This window comes from Gracilinanus agilis, chromosome 1 (genome assembly GCF_016433145.1).
Source record: "Gracilinanus agilis isolate LMUSP501 chromosome 1, AgileGrace, whole genome shotgun sequence".
NCBI lineage: Eukaryota > Metazoa > Chordata > Mammalia > Didelphimorphia > Didelphidae > Gracilinanus > Gracilinanus agilis.
In genome coordinates this window covers 441,183,211-441,211,187 of record NC_058130.1, presented here as the reverse complement: position 1 = coordinate 441,211,187, position 27,977 = coordinate 441,183,211, and the positions used below count along the sequence as shown (strand labels likewise).

Sequence of the window (27,977 nt, the reverse complement as noted above, 5' to 3'; positions counted from 1 at the left end):
CATTAGGGCAGCTAAGTAACACAGTGGATAGAGCATCAGTCCTGGAGTAGGGAGGACCTGGGTTCAATCTCAGGTTTGTCCTCAGATACTTTTTAGCTGTGTGACCCTGGGCAAGTCATTTAACTCCAATTGCCTAGCCCTTGCCACTCTTCTGTCTTAGAACTGATACCTGGAAAGAAGGCAAGGATTTAAAAATAAAAGAAAGAAATCCAACGCCCTTCAGTTATTCAATGAAATAGAAAATTGGCAATAATAAATGACATTAAACTTAGTAAACTTATATTAAAGCTTAGTTGAGGTCAGAAAATATGTCTTTCTTTGGCAATTATATTTAAGTGTACTTTAATCAAAATTTAGGATATGATAGATAACTATTTCCCATAAATATGCTGTATATTGGAGTCTCACTATAAAGACTGTTGTTATAGAATCCCTTAGTAAAGAGCATTTTTCAGAATTAAGCCTTTTTAGTAGTTCTATAATTAAGCCTGCTTTATGAGCCTAAGAAAGCTTCAGATTACAATGAATTCACCTAAAAATGAAGTATTCTAGTGAGATGCCAATGTAACAACACTTCCTGTCTCCGTGCCCCATATATTGATTGATGGTTACAGTTTCTATTTATTATTTCCATAGGATTAAAATATTTATTGAGCATATTCAGTGTCTAAGGAACTGTGCACAGTGTGTTTGTAAATAATGCATGTAGAGATTGTTCCAAAGCTGAAGTCTTGTGTGTATTTCTGAGTACAAATGGAGATCATGAGAGGGATAGTCTAGAATATTAACGTCCCCATCCCCATCCCTGCCATTCTTTTACCTTGATTACTGTTAAAATCCAAGAGGAAATACAATCTTAACAGAAAAATAAAGCAGGAATTCTTAGTAGAACTTGTCTATAATTTGATCATTCAAAGTAGAATAGACTAGTTTAATAAACTTTTAGTAATAATATGGCAAAGTAGAGAGTGACAAAATTGATGTCAGATCTGAGTTCATATTTGAGCTATACCATTTACTACCTGTACAGCCTCAGCCAAGTCATCTGGCTTGAGACTCAAGTTCTCTTCTAGAAAATGAAGGAATCAGACTATATGATCCCAAGTTCTCTTTGAGCTCTAAAGTCTACAATTTCTTAGAATCTAGGTCATGTGCCTCTGTTTTTCTGTTTTAATAGAAGGAAAAGCTATTTGTTGGCAGCTTACATGGACTTGGAGTTAGGAAAACCGGATTTCCAATCCCACTTACCTTCTGTGTGACCTTGAACAAATCACTCAAGCTCTCTCAATTCTAAAGTTTCTTTATCTGTAAAATGGGAATATAATAGCTTCTCCTGCATAGGGCTGTTGTGAGGATCATCTGAAACAGTATATGTAAAGCTCTTTGAACATCTTCAAGTGATATAGATACATAGATATAAATGCCATTGTTATCTCTCTCTACTCTGAGTTCTGAGGAAATGCCTCAAGGTGTCAAAGTTCTTTGAGGAGACCATTTAATTTTTTTTGCATCTTTATGTCCCTAGAGTCAAGGCACAGTGCCTTGCTCAGAAGCAGTACCTAATAAATGAATATTGAATTAAAGTGAAAATTAGCACTATGCCATTTTAATTTGATCAATTAGATTGGCATAGCCATAATTTCTGGGCAAAATATTACACATTTTTTTAGAAATCAATCTCCACTAAATTATTCAATGAAATAAAAAATTACAACTAACCCTTCACATTCAATTCAATGAAAGAGAAAATTACAACTAACCCTTAACATAAGTTTACTCAAGTAAATTTATGTTAAGGGTTAGGTGAGATCAGAAAATATAAAAGATCAGAAATAGGGAGAAGATAAAGGTATTACAATATGAGTCAATTAATCCCTTTGCTTCATAAAATAATACTTTTATCCTCTCCCTGTTTCAGACCTTCTGAACTTCAATGATCGCTATGAGAGATTACTTTCAAATCTGAGGGTTATAAATTTCTGAGCTTGCTACCCTGAAATTATCAGTTAATTTTTCAATTACCTAGCATTTATTAAGTGCCTAGTGTATGTCAGGACTGCAGAGGTCACTCATTCTTTAACAGATAAGAAAACTAAGAAGCACCAAAGTTTTAATAGCTTGCTCCTATGAGGTCACAGACCTAGGTAAGGGGCAAGCCAGAGCTAGGACTCCTGTCATATCATCCCATCTTCAACTGTTAAAAAAGGTGCTCCCTAAAAAGGTGTCAATCCTTTCTGCATCAACAAATTGATGAGATTCATTTGTAGATGATATGAAAGATATCTCAGTTTAGTATATAAAGAGCTAAGTTTGGAGCCAGGAATTTGGTTCAAGACCCATTTCTGATTTTTCCTAGTACGATAACCTGATAAGTTACTTGCTTTAGGCAACTCTCTTAAGACTATACCCTGGAAGAAAGCATTTCCTCATGTGGTACTTCCTTCCACCAATGAAATCACAGGTCAAATTCTTATTTTTGTTGTTCAGTTATAGTTGTGTCTGATTCTTTGTGATCCCATTTGGGGTTTTCTTCACAAAAACACTGAAGTAGCTTGCAATTTCCTTTTCCAGTAACTGAAATATTGTGGAATGATCAAATATAATAGACTTTGCTACTAACTGAGCAATACAATGATCTAAGACAATTCTGAGGAACTTATGAAAAAGAATGCTGTCCACATCCAGAGAAAGAACTATTAGAGTATAAATGCAGATGAAAACAAATGATTTATCACTTGTTTATTTGGGTATATGTTTTGGGATTTTGGTTTTATAAGATTATTCACTTACAAAAATGAATAATATGGAAATAAAAAATAATAAAACCACAACTTCCTAAGAAAAAAAAAAGAAAAAATTAAAAGGTAACTGCCTAGAACATGAATTGTGAAAAAAGTGAAAAAAAGAACTTGACTAGGATTTGGTGACCAGTTTATACTTGAACTACAAAAATATAGTGATCCCTTTTTACAAGTATATCAGTACTTTGTATTTAAAATGTTTCTGTGCTAATTAATATGAATACTAATTAAATGATTTTAGAGAAAGGTAATGAAATGAGTTCAGTTTTGGACATACTGAGTTTGAGATATGAGACTGGAAGTAGGGAGATAGGTTAGAGCAGAACAAAAAGATCTCAAAATCATTATCATAAAGTGATCATTAAAACCACAGGAGAAGATGAGGTCAAGTCAAATAGTATGAAGGGAAAAGAAAAGAGAACCTTATGGAACCCCTACAGTTAGTAGGTGTGAGAAATATGAGAAATATCCTACAAAGGAGACTGAGAAGGAGTGTTCAGACAAATAGAAGGAGAACCAGAAGAGACTAATAATCAAGGATATGCTACCCTTTCCCTTCTATGGTAGGCAGCTAGGATCTCAAAGAGATCCCTTAGGAGATAGGGAAAAGAGTAACCAAGAGAGTAAGACTCTCATTTTGACTAAGTCACAGGGGCAAGGATATCTTTTGTTTTAGAATTAGAGCCTGCATACCATAAATTCCTGGTGTGTGATCAATTCCTATCTGGTCAGAGTTTGCCCACAACCAAATTCCCAATGTCATCCACATTTCTCTTAGGATCCATTCAAACTTGTGCCTCTTCTCTATAGCCTCTGTTACCAGATTTGCCCATTGTAAATATCCTACTCAGTTCTGGAACTCTTGGTTACCCTTTTCCCAATATCCCCAGGGACCGCCCCATCCTAGTCATCTCACATGGAAGGGAAAAGGTAGTATATCTTCCATTACAAGGTAAAATGTACAATAGATACTGATCTTTATTTCACATTTACCCCCAAAAGTTTTTTTTTAATCACTAAGGACTCACAGTCACAAAATAATCAATAACTAAGCGACCTTTCTAGTGAGTCCCCCATTCATTCCAGGGATTTACACATACCACCAACTTTACAGTACTGACCTAAAAGTTTTTGTATCCCTTCTGAATGGAGAGAAACTTGGGATTGCACAGAAGGCAACAGTGTCATTCTAATGAGTTCCTCTACTCCAGGGACTTATATAGGTTCCCTGTCTTGCAATCCTATACTGTAAGAGTTAGAATACTCCATAGAAAGTGACAGAGAAAGGAAATCAAATGAATGGGGGCTTATTAAAGAAACAGTTTTCCTATCCTCCCACATTGGACCTATATCATCCAAATAACCCAGTATAGTAATGGAGAACTAAGTTCAGTTTTTTTTTTCTTCAAGTTTTATCATGGTACAATCACTTGCTTATCCTCCAGCTATGGAGTTATATACTTGATATAAGATCACATAGTGTTATATAACTTAGAATTATAGGATCTGAATTCATATCTCAGCTCTATCATGTACTATCTATAAAACTGTAAGAAAATCACAAATTTTATGGGCCTTAGTTTCCTCATTTGTAAAATCAGAAAATTAGATTGGATGGTTTCTAAGGTCCCTTCTATCTCTAGTATCCTTTGATCTGATTCAGTCTAGGAAATCTTGACATTCCTTTGGAAGGCTAGGGTATCAGGAAATCTTGATATTCCTAAAGGAGACTGGAATTTCAGGAACTTAGGGTTCAGGAACTCTTGCTATTCATGAGGCTGGATCATGTGACTTTATCCTTTCCTGGAACCCCATGTCACTTCTCATGTCAAGTGGGTGAGAGTACTTGAAACAGCAGTGTGACCCTACAACAAGACTTCAATTAGCACCTCTTAGATTTTAATAGATATTTTATTTCCTATTTGTTGAGATCTCTTTATCATCTCTGATAATCTGATAAGGACAGTTTAGTTGATAAGGAAATAACAAAGACACTGGAGTTGTCTTTTAGCTCATGCTTCCAGCTCTGGCTCTAGGATCATGGAGTTTATTATATATGTTTCAAGACTCATTTCACATAAAAGAACCCACCACCCCCCCCCCCCGAAACTTTGCAGATGCGCAGAAGTTACAAATTATGTCATATCAAAAGACAAAAAGTCTCATTGAATTCAGAACAGACCAAGGCCAAGGCTGAATTTTGACTGGGATCTTATCAGAAAGCCAAGTTAGGGAGTATTTTTCTCAGGGTTGAATTGCTAAGGTTTTGGCCTTGACTGTAGCTGCATTCCTGACCAAAGGGGAACAGTGTTAACCCTTTTAAATTCAGGTTTGCTAGGAACTTAAAGTTTTTCAATAAGGCCACACTAGTTTTCATCAAAAAATCACAAGGATCACAAAAGGGGTCAAAAGAGGAGTCTCGGATTTTTATCTATTCTCTTATTGGCTTCCCACGCCATTTACATGGATTAACAATTTCCCATGTAAGTTTTCTGAAGCTGTATGATCCAATTTGTCTCCCTCTCTCCTTCCCCTCTCCCTTTCCAAAGATAGCAATCAATTGGATCTTGGTTATACATGTATTTCCATAGTGTTCATTTTTTTAAGAGAATAGTCATATAAAACCAAAACCCCAAAATAAAAACTCAATTAAACTAAAAAAGTAGTATGTTTTGATCTGCATTCTGACTTCAACAGTTCTTTCTCTGGAGCCAAATAGCATTCTTTGTCATAAGTCCTTCAGAATTGTCCTGAATCATTGTATTGCTGACAGTAGCTGTCTTTCACAATATTTCTGTTACTGTATACAGTATTCTCTTGATTCCCACTTCTTTCACTCTGCATCAGTTCATGTAGATCTTTACAACTTTTTCTGAAATCATCTGGTTCATCTTATAGCACAATAGTATTCCTTCACCATCTTATATCACAATTTGTTCAGCCATTCCCCAATTGATAGACATCCTTTTAATTTCCAATTCTTTGCAACCACAAAAATGACTGCTATAAATATTTTCATATAAGTATCCTCACCCCTTTTATAATCTCTTTGGGATACAAACCTAGTAGTGATATTACAGGATTAGAGGATGTATACAGTTTTATAGCCCTTTAAGCATAGTTTCAAATTGTCCTCCAGAATGGTTGGATCATTTCACAACTCCACCAGCAATCATCACTGTCCCAATTTTGCCACATCCTCTCCAACATTTATCACTTTACTTTATTGGCATATTGGCTAATCAGATGGGTGTGAGGTGGTATTTCAGAGTTGTTTTCATTTGCATTTATCTATTCAAGAATGATATGGGACTTTTTTTCATATGATTATTGATAGCTTTGATTTCTTCATCTGAAAACTGCTTGTTCATATCCTTTGACTATTTGTCATTTGGGGAATGCAATTAGCACTTCCTAGTAGAGATCCTATATGGATGCTCTTTCCTCTCCTCTACTTTTAGGTCCCTAGTTTCTATTCTATATACTCAGATTTCTCTATGAAAAAAAAAATCCACAAATCTGTCATCTTCCTTTTGTAAGCCTAACAATAAGGAGTGGATCCAACCTACAAGAGCCCAAGCCAACCAATTTGTTCCTAAATTACAGGCTTAATCTTTAATCTTCAAGAAGACCTAGATATATTTAAAAAAGAAAAACAAAGAGATGTCCTCAGTCCTCCCAAAAGAAGTTTAGTCTTCAGTTTCAATTGACCCTTTCATTAAATATACAATAATTGGAGCAAAACAGCACTAAGCAACTGGGAAGATTGGCACCTGAGTCAAGCCTTTTAAGAAGCTAAGGTTTAGGGGGCAGCTGGGTTGCTCAGTGGATTAAGAACCAGGCCTAGAGACAGGAGGTCCTAGGTTCAAATCTGACCTCAGACACTTCCCAGCTGTGTGACCCTGGGCACTTGGCCCCCATTGCCTACCCTTACCATTCTTCTGCCTTGGAGCCAATATACAGCATTGACTCCAAGACGGAAGGTAAGTGTTTAAAAAAAAAAAAGAAGCTAAGGTTTTAACATTCTGGAGTAATAAGGAAAGAGCCTTCTCACTGGGCTTATAGGCTGTGAATAGAAATACATGTGGGAAATAACAAGCCAAGTTTGGGAAATCGCAATAAGACTAGTTTAATATGAATATAGAATTCATGAAAGAGAGTAATGGGAAATCAGTATAGAAAGGTATCCTTAATAGAAATGAGGCAGTTTGAATGATAGATGCATTTGAAGGGAAATATAATGATTTGTGTTTTAGTCATGAATTGTTAAATATTGAAAGAAGGCAAAATTCAAAGACTTTGAGGGAGAGAAGAATTGAGTTTGAACCTTGCCTTTGTCATGTACTAACTGTTGAACTATAGACAAGTCAGTCAGCTCCTCTGAACTCCAGTTTCTTCATCTTTAAAATGGAAAGGTAACTATAATAGAGTCAGTGTATAAATAATAATTTATAACAATAAGAGTCAATGTTTATACAGCTATTTAGAGTTAACAGTGTGCTTGGCATATATGTTTCATTTTATTCTCATGATAACCCTATGACATTCAGTACCTTTTTATTTCTGAGTAAACTGAGGCTCAGAGAATAGCTATCAACTGCAAGATATAGGATTCAAACCTAGGTCTTCCTGATTACAAAGCCAAAATTCTATCCACTGCACCAGACTGCCTTCCTTTGTGAGGATCAGATGAGCTAACATACTCCTCGTCTCTCCAAAGATTAGTTCTTTTCACTTGGCTCCATAGACACATTTGCAATCTTTTAAAAAGAATGAGGTCATATTTCCTTATACAGAGACAGTGACTTTTCTGTTACTATTTTTCATGAGAGAAAAAGAAAATAAAACTAATCTTTAAATGCCTCTTATTTTATTGTTTGGGAAGATGGACTATTTGGTTGCACAGAACATTCAGCAAATGAATAATGAACTCAGGAAAGTCAGGAGTCATGCCCTTCATGCCTTGTCTCATTCAGTGCTTACTTTCCTCACAGTGATTTTATTCATTACATTAGATCTTGCCATCACTGCACTCACAAAACAGGAAATCAATAATTAATTATGGATAGGTAAAGTGATGCCTGACTGATTTCCCCAAGTCCCCTGAACCTTACTCTGCAGAGTGATTGGGTACAGTTATCTTGTAGTTTTTCACTCCAGCAGATTTTAGGAGCTTGGCCATTCTTGATATATCAGCTGTTAGTCCTGTGTCTTCCACAGACTGAAATCAGGGGCTCACATTTAAAATCTCTCCAGTGATTGGTTACATCTTTCCCATCCAATTGACAAGATAATAACACCAGTAAAGGAGTGTTGGATTCGAAAGAAAACTAGAAAGATAATTTGGAGCATTTTAAATGGAAACACACAGCATAGTCAAGAGTCTAGGTCTGGATCTTGAGCTTTGCAGTAATCACTTTAGAAAGGAGAGGGAGAAATGCTTTCATACTTCTTCTGGCATGTTGACATTTTGAGAATTAATAGACCTTGCTTTCAGAGCATTGGAGATAGTGAGGGAAAAGCAGTAAATCCCATATGAAAATAAATTAAACTCCTGAATTTGGAGATGTCATTTTTATCAAAGAAATTGCCTACATCGTACTTACTAATCCATATTCAGTGCTGGCAATTCTTTACCTGTAAATTATGGGAAGACCTACAAGTCTTTTACTTTTCTTTTCCTGAGCATGAAATCATTTGAACAAGTTTTTAAGACAACCTGAAATTAAGTTTCTTCAAGGTTTAAACTTTGAAGTTCTTTTTTAAAATAATATCAATGATAACTTGTACTTATACCTACTTAACACCAAATTTATATGCAAGATGAAAAACCTATTTAGGGCTAACCTCAGGTCTCTTCACATCACCTTACATAACAAGCTGGCCATTTAATCTTTGATAATTTCATTGACAAATAAAATCTTTCCTTTGGGAGTCCCTCTGACCTCTCAGAGACGATTCTTAGATACTCACTGCACATCATGATGCCTGTCCACATACAAAGGCACCAAGAGGGGTGCAGAAGCAAAAATCAATCGTGCAAAAGTGGAAATCAATGCACATGACAGCTTCTAAAACATGAAGTGACTATGGCCAATAAGTTATAAACTCTACTGAGATTGTCAGAAAGTTCTAGGAAATCCAGTTGTGAGGCAACAAAGCACAAAGATTCTTTTATACCTCTCTTCTCTACTAAGTATTCTTCCTATTTATTCTTTACCAAAACTAGCAGAAACAGCAGACCAAAGTCCACCAAAGGGAAAGCACTGAAGGAGCACAAATAGTGACTGATGTTTATATAACACTTTACAACCATTGGAGCAGCTGACCTGGAATCAGGAAGACCTGAGTTCAAATCCAGCCTCAGACACTTACTGATACTGTGATCCTGAGCAAGACATTTAACCTTGTTTGCTCCTATCTATAAAATATCAAGAAAATATAAAATATCACACTATCATCTATAAAATGAACTGGAGAAGGAAATGGCAAAGTACTCCAGTATCTTTGCCAAGAAAACCACAAACAGAATCATGAAGAGTCAGGCAAATGCAAATTGAAACAAATTAGAGTCAGGAAGATGAGATCAGATCTGATCTCCGACATTTACTGGTTGTATGAACTTGGGCAAGTCAGTTAATCTCCATCTACCTCAAGTACTTCAAACAGAAAAATAAGTTAATAATAGCATCTATCTCCTGGGATTGTTGTGAGAATCAAGTAAGATATTTGTAAAGTACTCAGCACTGTGTCTAGCACATAAAAGAAGCTTAATAAATTCTTGTTTCCTTCTTTCCTTGTAACTAATTTAAGGGCTCCTTGTAAGCTACAAGATCTTTACTAAACAATGAGGATTTACATCAATCATACTACATGTCAAGCACTATTACTACACACTGAGAATTCAAAGGCAAAAATAAAGACTTTCCCTGCTCTTAAGGGTTTAAACTTACTAGAGGAAAAGAATGAGTACATATAATTAAATACAATGAAATACAATGAAATATCTGGGGTGGATGAAAAAGAAGAGGAGGGAAGGGAATAAACATTTATAAAGCACCTACTATGAGCAAGGTACTGGATTAAGTGCTTTCCAAATGTCATTTCATTTGATCCTCACAGTAACCATGGGATTTTTTAGATTATATTGTTATCCCCATTTCGCAAAATTTGGCAAATTTTGAAGATTTTTTTCAAACAAGAAAATAAGGCAAATAGAAACTAAGTGACTTGACCAAGGTCACTGCTAGTAAGAGTCTGAGGTCAGATTTAAACTTAGCTCTTCCTGACTCTGAGACCAACATCCTATCCACTGCACCACCACCTAGCTACCTAAAAAATTAAAATTAAAAAAAAGCTACCTAAAAATTAAAATTAAAAAAGCTACCTAAAAAATTAAAATTAAAATTAAAAAAAATTTTAAATTATTCTTTCCAGACACGTTGTTGAAGTCATTGCACATATTTTTATTCTTCTACTTATTTAATTCAACCTCATTTGATATCTATTCCCCAAAATCTCTGAATTCTTCATATTCATTATTTCTTATGGTAAAATTATATTCCATTATATTCATCTACTCCACTACATTCAGCCACTTTCCAATTTCTTTTAAATAAAAAAATGAGGCGTGGTGTGTTCCTCAGGCAATACTATGACATGATAAAGTAGGAAAAAATCACTGGCCATGAAGTCAAAAGACATTTGTTGTTGTTGTTTGAGTAGAGGCAAATTGCTTAATCCCTCAGTTCCCTAATTGGTAATGTAGGGATAATGACATTTGCCTTCACAGAGTCTTTCTCAATATATTCAGCACCTACTATGCAAACCATTGTGCTAGACAATGGGAAAGACTGAAAAATGTAGATGACACAGTCATCTACAGAAAACCACAAACGGAGTCATGAAGAGTCAGGCAAATGCAAATTGAAACAAATTTCACAGTTTTAGGTCTTGGACATAAAAACATAAAAATCAAACAGCCTTTGCCCCCCCTAAAGAGAGTTGATTAGGGAAAAAAGACTAGACCTGTGATTTCATTGGCATAGAGAATTCCCAGGTGAGATTGTTCCCTCTACCAGTACATAATAGCACCTTCTCTCTCCTTTATGGTGCTAGAGAGTCAACTGGAGCTTTGGAGGATAAGTAAGTTGTCTAGGATCATATAACCTGTACATATCAAAAGTGGGACTTGAACCTAGGTTTTACTGACTTCCTGGCCTTCAATTACCTTGTATGTTAATGGGAGATACAACAGGTATACAAATAAGTATAAGATGAAAGAATGTGAGGTGGGAGAGCCTGAAAAGAAAACTGGTTCTTGGGTCAAGAAAATCTGTGTTCAAATTCTCCTTCTGATGCTTACTACCTGTAGAGCCTGGGGTAAGTAGATTTCCCTCCCTGGGCCTTGGATTCTTCATCTATTAAAGGAGGGGTTTAGACTAGCTTCTCTCTGAGATCCCTTTCAGTTCTAGGTCTGTGATACTATGTGAAACTATGATAGGGCAGTGATGGGCAAACTTTTTAAAGAGGGGGCCAAAGGAAAGGAAATGCTCATCTGTCGGTTTGTGTCTAAGTTAACTCTTTCGAAGCTTCATTGTATTGTATCCTACTCATTGTATTCATCAGATTAGGAATAATGTCACAAAGTCTGATAGAACATTTCAGGGGCCACATCTGGCCCATGGGCCATAGTTTGCCCATCACTGAACTAGGGGAACAAGCGAAGTCTATAGGAAAGAGATGGCACCTAAGCTATGCCTTGAGGGGTTCTGAAAGGTGGGAATATATAAGAAATACATTTGAAATATGGGAAATGACTTGGGCAAATGCCAGAGATAGTTGGTAGAATGTTGACTTTATTTCCTACTCAGATCCATGGCTCTGGAGTTCTCCATCTCATACCCCTAGGATTTTCACCATTCTGTAAGATCTCATCAACCTTCATTCTCACACCTCGCTTCCCTCAAATCACTCTTATTGGAGGAGAGGACAAAGAGCTCCAACAAGAACCTTCTTTTAAGGAGAATTCCCAAGCCAGACATTTCTTCATTGCTCATCCTGATATGAGTTTGGACTTCCCCATCACCTTCCACATGGGCTATCTTCCTTCCTGCTTCTTTTTGTATGATGCCTTTCCCCATTAGAAACAAGGCTCCTTAAGGGCAGAGGCTCTCTCTCTTCATATCTTTTTCTCCAGTGTTTAGCACAATATCTGGCACAAAGTGAATGCATAATATTTATAGCTCAGTTGATCAGGGAACAGCTAGTTGAACAAACTGTCAAGAGTGTCAAATCCATGAAGTGCTTAAATGGGAAGGTAGGTAAAAACCAGATTGTGGATATCTTTGAATACCAGCCTAAACAAGGTATGTTTTCTTCTAAAGGCAGAGAATCATTGGATAATTGTTTGTTTGTTTTTTATCACCAGATCAGATATGTACCTTGGAAAGATTATTTTGACAGCTGTGTGGGGGATGGATTTGAGAAGGAAATTTGAGAATTTGAGAATTTGAGAAGTTAAGAAAGCCAATTGGGGGCTAGGCTATTACAATTCTCTAGGTAAGAGTTTTTGAGGGGATAATTATGAGGCTAGAAAGAAGGGAATTAAAATGTGTGTGTATGTATCTGTACATACACATATATCTATTTCTATGTGTAGATATAATCATCAGGAATTCAGCAACTGATTATATAAGGGGAAGTGAGAAGGATAACTGAATTTATGAATGTGGTTTGCTTTGAATTGGTGGCACTGTCAATAGAAATAAAGAAGTCTGAAGGAACTTACCATGTTCTAATTCAAACATAAATAATTATAATAGTCAACAATAATTTAATGAGGGGTTTTCAACCTGGGATCCATTATTTTTTTCAAAAACATTTTGATCATTGTATTTCCATTTAATTTATTTCCTTGTAATCCTGTTCATTTGTGGCCAAAGGAATCTGTGACATACAAAAAGCTTAAGACCCTTGATCTCCAGGACACTCAATGTAGGAAAAGCACTGTATCTTGAATTCAAGGACATAGGTTCAAGTCCTTATTTTTAATCACATGGTTATTCATGTAAATTCATATTCTTATGAAGCCCCCGTTAATTAGCTAATTGAAAATGCTTCTTCAGGAGATATAGTTTGTATTCATTTTAAAGTCTCTGCTTTCTAATATGTAAGCTGATATGATAGGGTTAAGATGTTCTTTTATTTTGTTTTATTTACATATCAATATGATTTTTTTTCCATATCCTCTCCCTTCCTCCCACCAACTCCCTCTCCCCAAGATGGCAGGTAATATGATACATGTGGTACATGTATATAGGCATTCTTAAACTTCTTAGTGGTATGCATCCAACTGGCAGACAGTCATAGGATTACCAAGGATACTAATTATACTGATTAAACTAATTACCATGGAAACTAATTGAAATACAGTTATCAAAATATTTGAAAAGCAAGTTCATAGACCCCAGGTTAAGAACCCCTGAATTAGAAGAAATCTAAGTTCTGTCTAATTTCCGATTCTAAGATGTCATTAGGATAGGATAAAAAGACTAGAATGTGAAACCTGGGGAGAAAAAAATGCTTTATGGTTTACAAAGCATGTGCTTCTTTTTCCTAAGGACTAGTCAGCTAAACAATACTCAGGAGTTATGACTTTTCGGCCAACTTTGAAACCCCATAACTATTATATCATTTAGTCCACATTTTTCCTTTGTGTTCCCAGGAATTTCATGAGAAATTGCATCAAATGCCTAGCTGAAATTCTGATGAACTCTCTACTTTCTCTAATCTAGCAAACTAATAACCTTGTCAACTGAAACTCAAACCCAACCAAACTACTTGATAAATAATCTCCTTATGGGAATGAGGATTATCACATAGTAATACCTAAGATAAAAACACCTATTTTTAATCATGTGGTTATTCATTTAATTCATATTCTCATGGAGCCCCTATTAGTTAGCTAAAATTGAAACTGTTTCATTAGGAGACACAACGTATATTCATTTTAAAGCCTGATCCCTTCTACTTTTCTCATTGATTGTGTACTTTATGCTTGCTTTGGTAAGAAAAGCTAGGAAGCATACACAAGTGTTCAAGCTATATATCGAATACAAGTCAGACACAGAAAAAGGATTTTTAAGACAATCCAGCAAAGGAAGGGACAGAAGCAACATCCAGAAAAATCTGATATGTTCCCATGTTTTGTTGTCTCCTATTAGCTTTGAGACAGCATGCTGGCAATGAGGAACTGCCCAGTTTTGTATCTGTCTGATGAAACTGGGCTTAATTCACAGCCACTTCATAGTCTACCAAAGATGGTGTCACTGTGGCGTGAACTCAAAAGGGCTCCACCATTTAACTTGCCAGCAGGGCCAGAGCCAGCAAGAGGTCCAGCACGATTTCTGAGGTTTCCTTCGTGCCAGCTTTCCCTACATTATTCAGATGTTATTTCTCTTTCCCCTTCAACAACACACAGATGGATGCACTCCTTCTCCCCTGGGAACATCCTCGATGTTTATTAAGTCGCTTCCGTGCTTTCTCTTCTTACTGTGTACAGTGTTACATTTTATTACATGCTGGAAGGGAGGATTTTGATGATAATGAAGTTCACTTTGGCCCATCTCGTTTAGACTATAATTCCTGGAAGGCAAGAATGTGTCTCTAACAGAACGCCAAGCATACCTCTACCATTGAAAAGTAATTAATAAAAGTAGAATCTATGCAGGTGCATTCATCCTCTGACCCCAGACGGTCACTTGGGAGCCAGATTGAGATTGCTCTCCACTCGCTGTCAAAGATATTCATCCTCATTCTCAAACATCCACTCCAGCTATTTCATTAGTGTTTACAAAGCACCTTGGATGCTGTGAGATGCTTGTCTGTTTAAATTTTAGCCTCTGTTTATTTTAAGGAAATGTAATGGAAGGAAAAACAACTATGACTTTTATCCAGCAGGGAAAACTGTGAATGTAAATAGAGTGAAAGGATGCATGAATGTTAGTACTTTTGACTTATTGCTTTTCTGTCTAAAAAGACAGCTAAGACTAAAACTTTGCCTCAGAAAGGATTATATTCCAGTGCAAATTAATAAACCACCAAGGTCATACTGATAAATAGAAATAAGCAAGACATAGTTTCATATATTTCTAATGGGGGTGAGGGAAAGGACACAGTTACCTGAATGTCTTGATGTAACAAGAAAATAAATAAGCTTAAGTTGTTTGTTTTTTTTAAAGGGGGAGAACAAATATATTAAGTTCTCCCAATGTTGTAATATTTGGCAAAATTTTGCCTTTTGTTTCCTCCAAGAAAAAAAAGTGTTTGAATTTTATTCATTCATTCAAAATTGAATTTCATTTCAATCCAACAGAAAACAAAAATCAAACAAAAATTGAGTACTTACTATATCCAAGTTACCATGCTACATCCTGAAGATTAAAAAAAAATTATAGCATAATGCCTGCTCTCAAGGAGCATATAGCACCCCAGTAAAACATACAGACATCATTGTAAGTGGAAATTGTGCTAAGTATAAAGGATAGGTAGTAAGGAAGAGCTTTGGAAATTTTAAGAAGGGAGAAATCACTTTCAGCTAGGGAGATAGAACTAGGAAGTCTTCACCAAGAAAGTAGTACCTGTATTTTACATTAAATAGAGCTACAATATTTAAACCCCAATTTAGGCTTTAGAAGATTGCTCTATTGAAAAAATGAATAATAAAGAAATAAGTATCAAATGATAACACTTGTACAACCCAGTAGAATTGCTTGTTGGTTCTGGGAGGGTGGAGGAAAGGGAGAGGGAAAGAAAATGAGTCATAGAAACATGGAAAATATTTTTTAAATTAAATTAATTTAAATTTAAAAAAACAACCCAAAAGAGACAATTTTTGCCGATTCTCACCTCTATATTAGAATGAAGATAGAAATGACTAAAATAATCATGATTCTTTTTTATCTTCACTGCAATTGGATCTTCTGCCAACAGAGAAGAGAACAGCATCCAAGGTTTGAAAGCCCTAGTTCAAAATGTGCCAGAGCAAGAGATGGAGTCAACATTTTTTTAATATTCACAGCTAATAGCTTGTGGTACAGTAGAAAGATTGTGTGCCTGACATCAGTAAGACTTGAGTTCAAATATGGCCTGAGATATTTACTGATTGTGTGACCCTGAGCAAGCTACTTAACCTCTGTTTGCCTCTCAGTTTCTTCATGTAAAATGATGATAATTATAGCACCTATATCCCATGCTTATAAAATGAGGATGAAATAAGATCATATTTATAAACCTAAATTTTCCTGTATCATTATTTTTGCTTGAAACATAAAACTAAAGATAAACAAAAATTCAAAGACCTCTGGCTGAACATTAAGAATTTATCTACCTGGGGGATCAAGATATTGTGATTGTATTTTTTTCCTTTTTTCCCATTTTTTTAGTTACATGTAGAAATAATTTGATTCTAAGGCACAAGAGCAATAAGAGCTAGGCAGTGGGGTTAAGTGACTTGCCAAGGGTCATACAGCTAGGAAATATCAGAGGCCTGATTTGAACCCACAACCTCCTATCTTTAGGCATGGCTCTCTATCCATTGAGTCACCCAGAAGCCCCAGGATATGAGCTTTTTGAGTACAGAGGCTATTTTGGGTCTTTTATGTCTAGCACAGGGCCTGATGCATAGTAATAAATAGTTAATAAATTAATAAATGCTTATAGATTGATTGATTTAATTATTTCTGCCTACCACAATGTTTCAAGGCCAGTAGTTGTTCTATCCTAGCCAATAAAGAGACTTCCTTTGGTTTTAGTGCTATTCTATTATTGTTATACAGGCTATGCCAGATGATGCTCAGTTCCTCTTTCCCACAACTGGCTTAAGCTGAATATTTCCTGGCAGAATTAGAACTAGTATTTTGGCATCCCAATTTGCAGCCCAAGGCTCTCTGTTCAAAAGATAACTTTTCTTATTTGCACAATTTTCTATTTAAACCTCAATGTTCAGAATAACAAATATATAGGATGCCAACCCTTTTTTTGAAAGTTGCAAAATAGCATTTTTAAAAATTATTTCACAATTCAATGACTCTAGAAAGTTTTTTTTTTCTTCTTACACTGGCTTAAAAGGATGTTTCCCCTCTTTCCTATTTACCGTCTAAGACTTTTGATGGACAGCACTCTGTGATTGAGGTGACTAACCCTGAAGTTTAACTTAGCAGGAGGCATGATTACAGGACTGTCTTACAGTTCCTTCTTCTGTGTAACAATTTAGGGAGTAGTCAAGAAACAGGGACAAGGGTAAGCAGTAGTTCAAAGACACTATTGCTTACTGAACTGATTATATAGGGGGGAAAACAACCTTATTGTTCTTTCTGTGTCTGTGGTTTAGAGCACAAGGTCTTTAGAACGATCTTGGAAATTTTTCTCTAGAGAAAGTTCAACAAAGAATAACATCATTTGCTTTCATACTGCCATTCTCCGTCGATGGCCTGGGCCTATCTTTCTCTACTTTTACTCATGCTGAAGGGGGTGATATTCCATATCAGTGAAAAAATACTCCCAAATAGTACCGTAAATACATGTTGCCTGAAGATGTTAATTAACAAATATTTTTAAGCCCTCAATTACCAGTCACAGTGCCAAGGACACAAAGATAAAAACCAAAACAGTCCTTGCCCTCAAGAAGTTTGTATTCTAATAGGAAGATTTGATAATTAACTAAGGAATATCTGTTAAACTGGATGCATCCCAAATACTTAGTAGTTAATAGAGATAGGAGATCATGAAGAGTTTAATATCTGTTCCTAATACGTGGCTAAAGTGTTCCTTCAATAAAAAAAGAATTTTTATAAAAGCAGGAAGGGACAAGCAAATTAGGAACATTCCCTCTGATTTTCTTCCAACAGGAAGTATGCTATTTTTTTAATTCACATTTTATCTTAATTGATAATAATTCTACCACTCAAGATCACAGCACTAATTGGAGGCTGAAGGTGGTAGGAAGGGAAGATATTGTTAAAGGCTGTCACAATAAGGCCTTTATTTTTCAGCCTCAAAAGTGAGACTGTGATTTGGATTTGGCATTACATCAATTCTTTATGCTTGTGTTAAGTGTGCCATTGGTACCTATTAACTCCTGGCAGTTAAGCATGGCACACTCCCTTCAACCAAATTACATTAGATTTCCTTCCAATTTGTCAAGTCTTCTTGATTTCATTCCTTCATTAGAAAAGGTTGAAGGTAGGTAAATTGGTTTTTGAAATCCTCAACCCTCAAGTTTTATAGATAGTGCTACTTCTCTACAGGAGACCCTTATATATATACTGTACCTTTAAGTACCCAACATCAATTTAATTAAATTTCATTAGAAGCACTAAAGCTGAAAAAAACTAATGAAAGCAACTGGCATGTCAGGTGGTATTTATGTCTGCATTAAATTGAAAATACTCCCTTTTGGCTCTTAAAAATTAGTTTAAATATTTAACACTAATAGCTTTTGGAATTGTTGATGGGAATGGTTTTAATGAATCTTTTACAAACAGTTTACCTTAAAAATAGATGGAGACTTATTTTATTAGTGCACAAGAAGACTGAAGATTACTTTCAGAAACAAGGTTCAGTTTTCTGGTCTATCACATGCACCTTGTCTCTGAATATTCTGTTTCCTTTTTCCTAAAAGGCCATCACTCCTATCAGTGAAGTGATAAGGACACGCATGTGTTTATCACAACATATAATACTTTTCTTTATCCACTGATTATTATTACTTTAAAAGAATAAATTTGTCTGAAACGAACCTACAACCATCACTGTTTCTGAGGGATCACATCCTGAGATCTAGATGAGAATAGAGATCATCCAGTTTAGGGGTTCATAAAGTGGGTCCATGAATTTGCTTTTAAAAATATTTTGATGAGGACACCTAGGTGGCTCAGTAGATTGAAAGCCAGGCCTAGAGAAGGGGTCAAATTTGTCCTCAGACACTTCCTAGCTGTGGGACTTGGGCAACTCACTTAACCCCTATTGCCTAGCCCTTACCACTCTTCTGCCTTGGAATTAATTCACAGTATTTATTCTAAGACAGAAGGTAAGAGTTTTAAAAAATATTTTCTGATAACTATTTTTAAATATAACTTTTCCTTTGTAATCCTATGTGTTTTATAAACTTAAAAACATTATTTTGCAAAGGGATACTCCAGACTGTCAAAGCAGTCTTTTAGAGACAAAAAAAAAAGATTAATAACACTGATCTAGCCCAATGCTCATTTTCCAGATGAGAAAATTGATACACAGAGAAGAAAAGCAAGGTGTTCAAGTTCACATGTAGGATAAAGGACAATTCCAGGATTCAAACTCAGAGCTCTTTTTGACTTTAAATTACATACTCTTCCTACTATATCATTTTTGCCTTTCTCATTAAGGAAATCTCTGGTTGTTTGTTATTTGGAGAAGAGAATAAAGCCCTGATTCAGTCCGCCCACTAAGAAACCATGATTCTTGGCGGGCCTTAATTATGAAATGGGACAGCTAGGTAGCACCATGGATAGAGCACTGGGCTTGGAACCATCAAAGGAAATGCTTAGTCCTATCTAAACATAAAAAATGCATCAAAATGAAATCTAAATGATAAACTCAGAATCTTTAATAATAATCCCAAAATATGAATCATAAAATTGCTTCTGGAAGGAAGATGGCAATAGATTATCATTCCTATCCCCAGTAGATCCTATTTTGATGTTAGACCATGTGGAGTTTCCAAGTCCTTACAGAAAGAGAAAGAAAAAGTCTTGGTGACAAAAAAAATAATGCATTAGTCTCCAGGAAATTTCCATTTATCTTCCATTCCAAACTTTCCACTTAATCTGACCATAATGGAAATGACAGACAAAGCTTCATCCCAAACCTTTCCAGATCTCTTCCTCTTGACCAGGAAAACCTTTTGTTTCCATTCCAAACATTTTATTATCTTCCAGATAGAGCAAAATGGGAAAAGTAGTTAAAAGAGTCAAGAGCTTCTACTCCTCTATTTATATTAGTAAATATTTACTAAGCACCTACTACATGCCAGGCACTATGCTAAAGCACTAGTAATTTTTAAAAAAAGGCAAAAATAGTCTCTTCCTCAAGGAGCTTACAAGATGAAATATAAAAGAGAGAGCATAGGGAAGGAACCCTTTGGGAGACCACCAAGGAGAAAAGACAATGATAGAAGCTATAGTATCCCTCCGGTAGAGAAAGCAAGTTCGATTTCCCAAAGAAAGACTCTCCTGGTCAAGAGGAAGAGTTCTCAAAATGTTTGTCTACCATTTCCATTCTAGTCAGATTAAGTGCTAAAACTCCCAGTATTCCTTAGCTCCTCCCATTAAAGACTGAACATAATACTGTATTTATTGCATTTAAGTGTTAGAGACCAGTAGAGAAGGTCATCATCTCTTGATACAAGTCAATTTTGAATCAAAGGCATATAGCCCCATTAATAAGCAGAAAGCTTCTTCCACATTACAGTCTCAGCTCATGGTAGGCACCTTCCTGAGACCTAATGTTCTGGCTAAAGCTAAATTGGAGGTCAAACTATTCTTGCCCTTCTCTTCCCCTTCCCCTCTCCACATACACAAAACACTCATTCCAAATAGCTAACAGGTGTGGTTTGATAACTTATAATATTGCTAAAGATGGCTGAGCAAGCAGGTGCCTAAAAAAGACTTGTCACACAGAAACTCAAATTGTAGTGGGGAAATGGTAAGAGGGTAAGTCAGAAGGAAATCAGATTATTTCTGGTGGCAATTTAGAGTTCAATTGCTTTGAACTCCTATTCTTTCTGGATTTCCATCTCTATATGCTTGGAACAACTTAACAGCCTTCAGTTTTAAGTTTAATATGTTAAAAATAAAAAACCAATTTGAAGAACTGATATCATATCACATTTTTGACAGCTTGACTGGGTCTTGAGCTGAAGGGCATAACTTCTAGGTCATTTTCCTGCTGGAGGTGAATGATAGGACTTAGAGAAGAGTTTCTTATCATCAATATTAAGGATTAACTGCCTTTCCCTGGTTACCACTGCTGTCCTTTATTGGCTGTGTTTTTTCTTTACTGAGTTTTCTTATCTAACCCCTACAAATCCTAAAGATAGCTAGATTAGATGTTGTGAAGGGGAACTGTAGATATCCACAGTGAAAATAATAAAGCACTAAGCAGAAATCCTGTCCTGAGATGATTTTTAAATCAGAAGAAAAAATCATCAAATATGCAAATAATGAATAGAAATACTTCCTGATACACTTGAAGTTGGTAACAAATTTATTTTTCTACATCATGCATATTTCAGTTTATGAATACGTAAAAAAGAAACAACAGTACCCTCCATAGACTAATCATTTTTAAACCAAAGACTATGGAACTTGTACATGCAGAATAACTTATGATTAGTACAAGACAGTCTTTTCTCTTTCAGTAAAACAAATGTCTGTGTACATATTATACAGTATACATACATATGTGTATATATACTTGTACCTTCCATGGTGTGTGTGTGTGTGTGTGTGTGTGTGTGTGTGTGTGTGTACTGGAATCATTGTGTACTTACAGCCTCCAACTCTATCAGCCTTAGAATATTCTTTCAGAATCTAAAGAGTTTCCATCCCTCTTCCCACTCCATTTTCCATGAGTCTACATAAAGGGAAAGCTATTTGAGGTAGAGAAGTTAGCTCTTTTACTCTTACACAGAATAGTTTGGGTTCAAAATTGTTAAATTAGATTAGATGACTTCATTTTCATTATCTATGATTCAGAGGTTTTGACACAGCATTTAAACATTTTAATTTTCTGATGATTGAAACCAAAGTATAGAAATTTCACATTTTAAAATATGAATGATGAAATAATCTTCTTGAGTTATATGACACCAGGAAGCAGAAAACTTTTCAAAAATTTCCAAAAAAAAAACCTTCAAAAAAAGATTTTTTGAAAAGATTGAATCTCACAGGCAACATACAAAATTATATATATATATATGTATGTATGTATGTATATATACATATATATAAGCAAGTATAATAAAAACTCAAGTATAATAAAAACTCAAGCATAGGACTGTGTGAAAAGAAAGCAATAGTTTTTAGGAAAAAAAGCTGTATTTCAATTTGTAATTGTATTAGGAGAAAAATAGAGAAAATGTGCTGTTTTTAAAACCAGAGAACCTGTTTGAAATCTAAATTATTCTGCTGCTAGACTGCCTATATGATCTTGGACAAGTTCTTTAAACCCCCTAGGTCTCACTTCTCTCGTCTTCAAAAAAGAGACCTTGAAGAAGATGTCCTCTAAAGATCCCCTCAGCTCTAAATCTGTGGTCCTACCAGCTAGGTGAAGCAGTGGATAGATTGTGAGATTTGGAGTCAGGAAGACTCATCTTCCTGAGTTCAAATCTAACCTCAGACACTTACTAGAGCTGTGTCACCCTGGGCAAGTCATTTAATCCTATTTGCCTCAGTTTCTCATCTAGAGCTGGAGAAGGAAACGGCAAACCATTGCTAAGAAAACCCCAAAGGGAGTCATGAAGAGTTAGACACAACTGAACAACAACACTCTTTGGCCATATCTAGGTTTAAAGGATAGGCACTGCTGCTCCAGTAACCCTATTTCCAATTAAACTCTACCCTCCTGCTATGCAAATTTTTAAAAATAAATTTAAACATAGATTGGCAGTTTTTATAGAAAGAGAACCAAAAGAAAAGTGAGAAAGAGCAACTTTTCAACCTTTAGGTTTACACAGAGGGAAAAAGTAGATTAGAGGTTGATTGATGGATTACATGTTTGGAATTTTGAGTATATGAAATGAGGTTTAAGCTCATATGGAATTTTTAGGATTCACAAAAATAATAATACCTGAGGTATAAAGGGAAAACTCAGAGCCTACAAGGGTAATCATTATCTCTTACTTATCCCTAAAAACAATTATTTAATCTTAAAGATAAATGTTATTGGTGCTCTTTGATATTATATTATAATGACAAAATGGAAGGGACATGGCAATCTCTCCCCCTAGACTCTTTCCTCCCTAGTTGCAAAGAACAATAGTTCAACAAAAATACCCCATTCAGTGACTTCTTTTGAGAATGTGTCTAATCTTCTGCCCTAGTAGTCTGCTGTATCTTTGCCATGAGTAATAAAGTATGTTTAATTCCCTCTTCTCCAGAATCATCTGTTTCTGTTGTTGTCATTCATATTCATCTTCTTATTACTAATGTTTTCACTTACAATGTTTTAGCTACTGCTTGTAGGGATCTTTTAGTCATGTTTATTTCACATTGCATTAGTTTAGTTCGAATGATTCTTCTAGTGTTTTTTCTGAATTCCTCATTCATATCACTCTTTAGTGGAAAGGGAATAATCACTTACATAGTTCCTATTATGTATCAGGTACTGTGCTAAGTGTTTTTTATTGTTAAATGTTTTATTATACTCTTTTTAAGCCATTCACCAATGATGGCCACACACTTTGTATCTAGTTCTTTGCTATAAAAACAATACTAAAATCATTTGTTATGTATTATCTTTGCATCCCTTAGACTATACCTCCAGTATTGGCATCACTGAGTTAAAGGACAGTTTTGTAACTTCCCTTGCATAATTCCAAATTTGACATACAGAATAGTTAAAACCATTCACAGCTCTACCAGTGGTGAATTAGTTTCCTGCCTTTCATTAACTATTCTTTTATTCTCTGGTGGTTAGGAGCAGATGCTTTCTGTGTGTATGACCAGGTGTTAATGTCACCACCATACCTCTAAAAATGTAAAGCAGAGTACAATGGACAGTCCAAATATAATTAAGTGTAGATTAGTATAGAATGGAGCATAGCAGGTAATGTCCCAAGGTAACAGAGTATATTGCTGTAATTTAACTGCCTCACATTTCTCCCAAGTCTGTGATGTTCATGCATTTTTGGAGGGCAGGTACTAATTGATCTTCACCAACATTTTTTTTCAGCAGAGGGAAAGTTGATCTTACTTGTATAAAAATTAAACGCCTCTTTTTCTGACCTAAATTTATCAATAAAGATTGACCAAAGTAGATGAGCTGATGGACAGTGTTTCTCAGCTCATAATTGGTTTTCGGAGCAGCTAAGATTTGACACACTTTCCGTAACTTCAGTAGCCTTAGACACAAATGGTTAAAGATAGGATAGTAGTACTATATGGGACGGTTTCTCATAATTAACCTAAAAATGGTATCTTCAGGAGCTTTGAAAGGCGATTGCTTTCATAGTGTGGAAAGCCTTCCTTGTTCGTTTCTAATAATTTTCCTGAAGAAGATATACATATATATGTGTGTGTGTGTGTATATATATATATATATATAATTTCATATATATTCAGTACTTCAAATATATCAACTTAACATTCAAACATAAAGAATTATGATAAACGTAGCTTAATGCAAGTGTTTTCTTCTCCTTAGGAAAGGAATCTCCCCAACTAGAGTTTGTACTTGCAATTTCAGAGTAAAATAGTTAAATGAATCTAAATCTATGCCAGTGGTTACTACATAGTCTTTAAAAAAAAAAAAACCCTACCTTCTGTCTTTCAATCAATACTAAGTATCTATTCTAAGGCAGAAGAATGTTAAGGACTAGATAATTGGGGTCAAGTGACTTGTCCCAGATGACACAACCAGGAAGTATCTGAGGCCAGATATGAACACAGGACCTCCCATCATCAGATCTGGTTCTCTATCCACTGATCCTCCTAGGTACCCCTATGTCACTTAGTCTTAATTCTAATGGTAGATATTCATAATTTAATGGCACCTTAAATCATTAAAAGTGTCACAGTAGCCATGTAAGTCACTGATTAAGAAAAAGGCAATAGAAAAGGTAAAAATGATAATAATTGATATTCCCATACTACTTTAAAGTTTGTAAAATGTTTTTATAGATATGACATCTGTGAATTTAAAATGAGGAGTAAAACACTACTCCTGGGCTAAATTAATGAACTTACCTTTCAGATTCAGGCTACTTAAGATAAGGGTATGAAGACATCAACTGGTATTTTACTGGTGATAATGAGAATAAACCAGTCTTACAATAGATGGAGATTTTAATGGAAAGAGGCAGATTGAAGGAATTGAGGTGGGAGATAGATAGGAAAGCAGAGGAAAGCAAGGAAGATGAATAAAGAAGAAATACAAGGGGCTCCGTTGACTGCCAGATTAATGGGCTGATCCTTAGAACAAGGCACCCTAATTGCTCAGAGAGCTGAGCAGAGGATAGACAGGAAACTAGGGAAATCTCAAAAGAGAAACATCAGAGAGGGGAATGTTGGCCATCTCACATGTCAAAGGTTTTATTTATGATATTCCTGGAGGAAGGAAGGTAAGTCCAGGAGATATCTGAATTCATGAGCACAGTAATGCTATTTAAATAGAAGCATCTGGCTATAGCATGTTTGAAAATCAACTTTTTATTCAAAATCTTAAGCCAAATTCAACATTAAAAGATGATATTCCTTATAGGGTTTTCTGTCTATAGCAGAGGAGAGGTTTCATTTTTCTCTCTCCCTCTCATCTCATATTAATAAGGAAAACCAGTATATCATTCAGCAAGCTCAGTAAACTCTTCTAATGTGATTTCTTTTCTTTTCTTTTTTTTTTTTTTTGTAAATCCATAATGGCATGAGATGAGCAATCATAGAAACTGCCTCCTGACAACAGGAACTAAATGAGTGCTCTGTTTCTCCCCCCAGGATGGATGGTCTCAGTATCACTTTGTAGCCTCATCTTCAACAATAGAAAGAGATCGGCAAAGACCATATTCTTCATCACGAACACCCTCCATTTCTCCTGTGCGCATGTCTCCTAACAATCGCTCAGGTAAGAAGGTGCTGATAATGAGCAAAACAAATGACTGTAACAAAGACAAAAACATCTTATTAGATCAAAACATCATGTTTTGTTGAGGAGGGCATTTCAGGTCCTACAGATTTGTGTGTGTGTGTGTGTGTGTGTGTGTGTGTGTGTGTGTGTGTATGCGTGTGTGTGATAGATATCATATCCTTTTTAGTGGCACTTTTAGGGAAATTGTAGAGAAAGCACTTTCCCATAAATCACTAGCATTATTTTATGTGGCCTACCCCATTAGATTTGACCAGAGTCACATAATGGAAAAGAAAAGGGCAAATTTCTACTATTATGTAACTACTGTTGCCTTGAAAAGCTTTCAGCCTCAGAGTCCTTTAAGTATCACTTTATTAGCAATCACAAAAATAGTTCAGAACAAATAAAAGTTTTTTTGGAGAGCAGTGGAAAGCCTTACAATTCCAGGCACTTCTTGAGGGATTTTACTGCTAGACTGCCTCTTAGTGGCTTTTTGTAATACCGTGTACCTAAGCCTACATCTGAAAGATGATGAAATTGTTATTTTATTAACTAAGGACGTCTGAATGATTCAGTTTGGTTTTTTATATAGTTAATCAGCTTGTAATACTTCAGCTTTGAGTTTACTTTAATCATTTCCTCTGAGATGTACTTTATTTCAGAGGACAAGAGATCTAGAGCTACAAGGGACCTCTGAGTCCATGTGGGCCAATTCTCATTTTACAGCTGAGGAAATTGAAGCCAGGAGTTGTTAAATAACTTGTACAAGATCACACAGATAGGAGGCATCAGAGGTAGAATTATTTATTTATTTGTTTGTTTATTGAGTTAATGCTGTGCATTGGCTCCAAGGCAGAGGCAAGGTAAGGGCTAGGCAATGGGGTTAAGTGACTTGCCCAGAGTCACACAATTAGGAAGTTTCTGAGGCCAGATTTGAACCTGCATCTATCATCTCAATCCATTGAGACTCCTAACTGCCCCTAGAGGTAGAATTTAGAGCCAAGTTCTCTAACTACAGAATTGGCACTCATTTCTCTACTCCTCCTAAGCTTCATTAGTTCATGTACTAGCATGGCTTACTTAAGAAAACAGGAGCAAGCTTCCCAGAACATGCTACAATCTTGCCGGAGGAAATGGTTTTCATTGTTACTTAGACAGCAGAAATGTCATCTTCCACCTTTTCTGAGTCTCTACTGTAGAAGGACATATTTGGAATGAAAGAATTCACTTGAGGCTTCCTCTTCCTTCCTCTGGCAGAGTCCCTATTCTCCAGAAGTAGGTCAGAAGGTAGATTGGGAGATTCCTGGCATCAAAAATGGCTTAGCTGGCTTTGAAAGAGTTTCTCATAAAACTTTATACAAGAATTTACAATGTGAAGTTACCTAAGACTTGTCTGAATGATAAAGAAACTCAGAGAAATATAGGAGAAAACTGACAGGAATGAATTATACTCTCCCAGTCAGACAGAAGATACTGTGTTTCAAAGTAATACTCTTTAAAACACTTGGACTGATAGTAAGATCAGAGACAGAGAATCTGGAACTGCCTTTAACTTTAGGGGTGATTGATTGACTTTAGGTCAGTCACTGAGCTTCTTGGCAGTCCTCCCCTTGTATATAATAAAGACGATCATATGAAGAAAATGAGGCAAAAAAGTCTCTTGGAACTATCTCCAAGTCTGGATTTGTTTCCTCAAAAACCTTATCTCTTGTCTCAAAATGATAATGGAGAATGGACTGACCCAAAATGAGTTATTAGGGTTCATACATATTTAACTCTCCCAAAAAGTGAAGGCATATTACTAAAGAAACAACCTGAATTTCAAAATACAAAGAGCTTTTATTCTGTAAGGGATGGGAAAAGACATGGACACAAGTAGCTGTGATTTAAGGAAGAATGTGACAAGGGAGGGGTCCTGGCAAAGGACTGTGAGAAACTTAAGGAGTGAGCATCATTTTTAAGGTAGCTTGGTGGTACAGTGAATAGATTGATGGGCCTAGAGTTAGGGAGACTTGTCCTCCTGAGTTTAAATCTGGCCTCAGTTACTTCCTAGCTGTGTGACCCTGGGCAAGTCACTTAATCCTGTTTGCCTCAATTTCCTCATCTATAAATGAGTTAGAGAAGGAAATAGCAAAACCACTCCAATATTTTTGTCAAGAAAAAACCCAAATGCGGTCACAAAGTCTCAGACACAACTGAAAACCTCTGAATATCAGCAATAACAGATCCCTTCTAGGAGAGGAGGGCTTAAAGGGAGAGGTAGCACCTGACTTGAGATTTAAAGAAGCAACTACATCT

The 27,977-nt window shown here is 35.7% G+C and overlaps 1 protein-coding gene across 1 annotated transcript in view; it reads left to right on the top strand.

Moving 5' to 3' along the window:
- CTNND2 (catenin delta 2) overlaps positions 1-27,977 on the top strand; it is a 974,829-nt gene that overhangs the window by 913,913 nt on the left and 32,939 nt on the right. Inside the window, exon 19 of the mRNA XM_044665508.1 lies at positions 25,550-25,676. Coding sequence (XP_044521443.1) covers positions 25,550-25,676 — 127 coding nt within the window. The remainder of the gene's footprint in view (positions 1-25,549; positions 25,677-27,977) is intronic.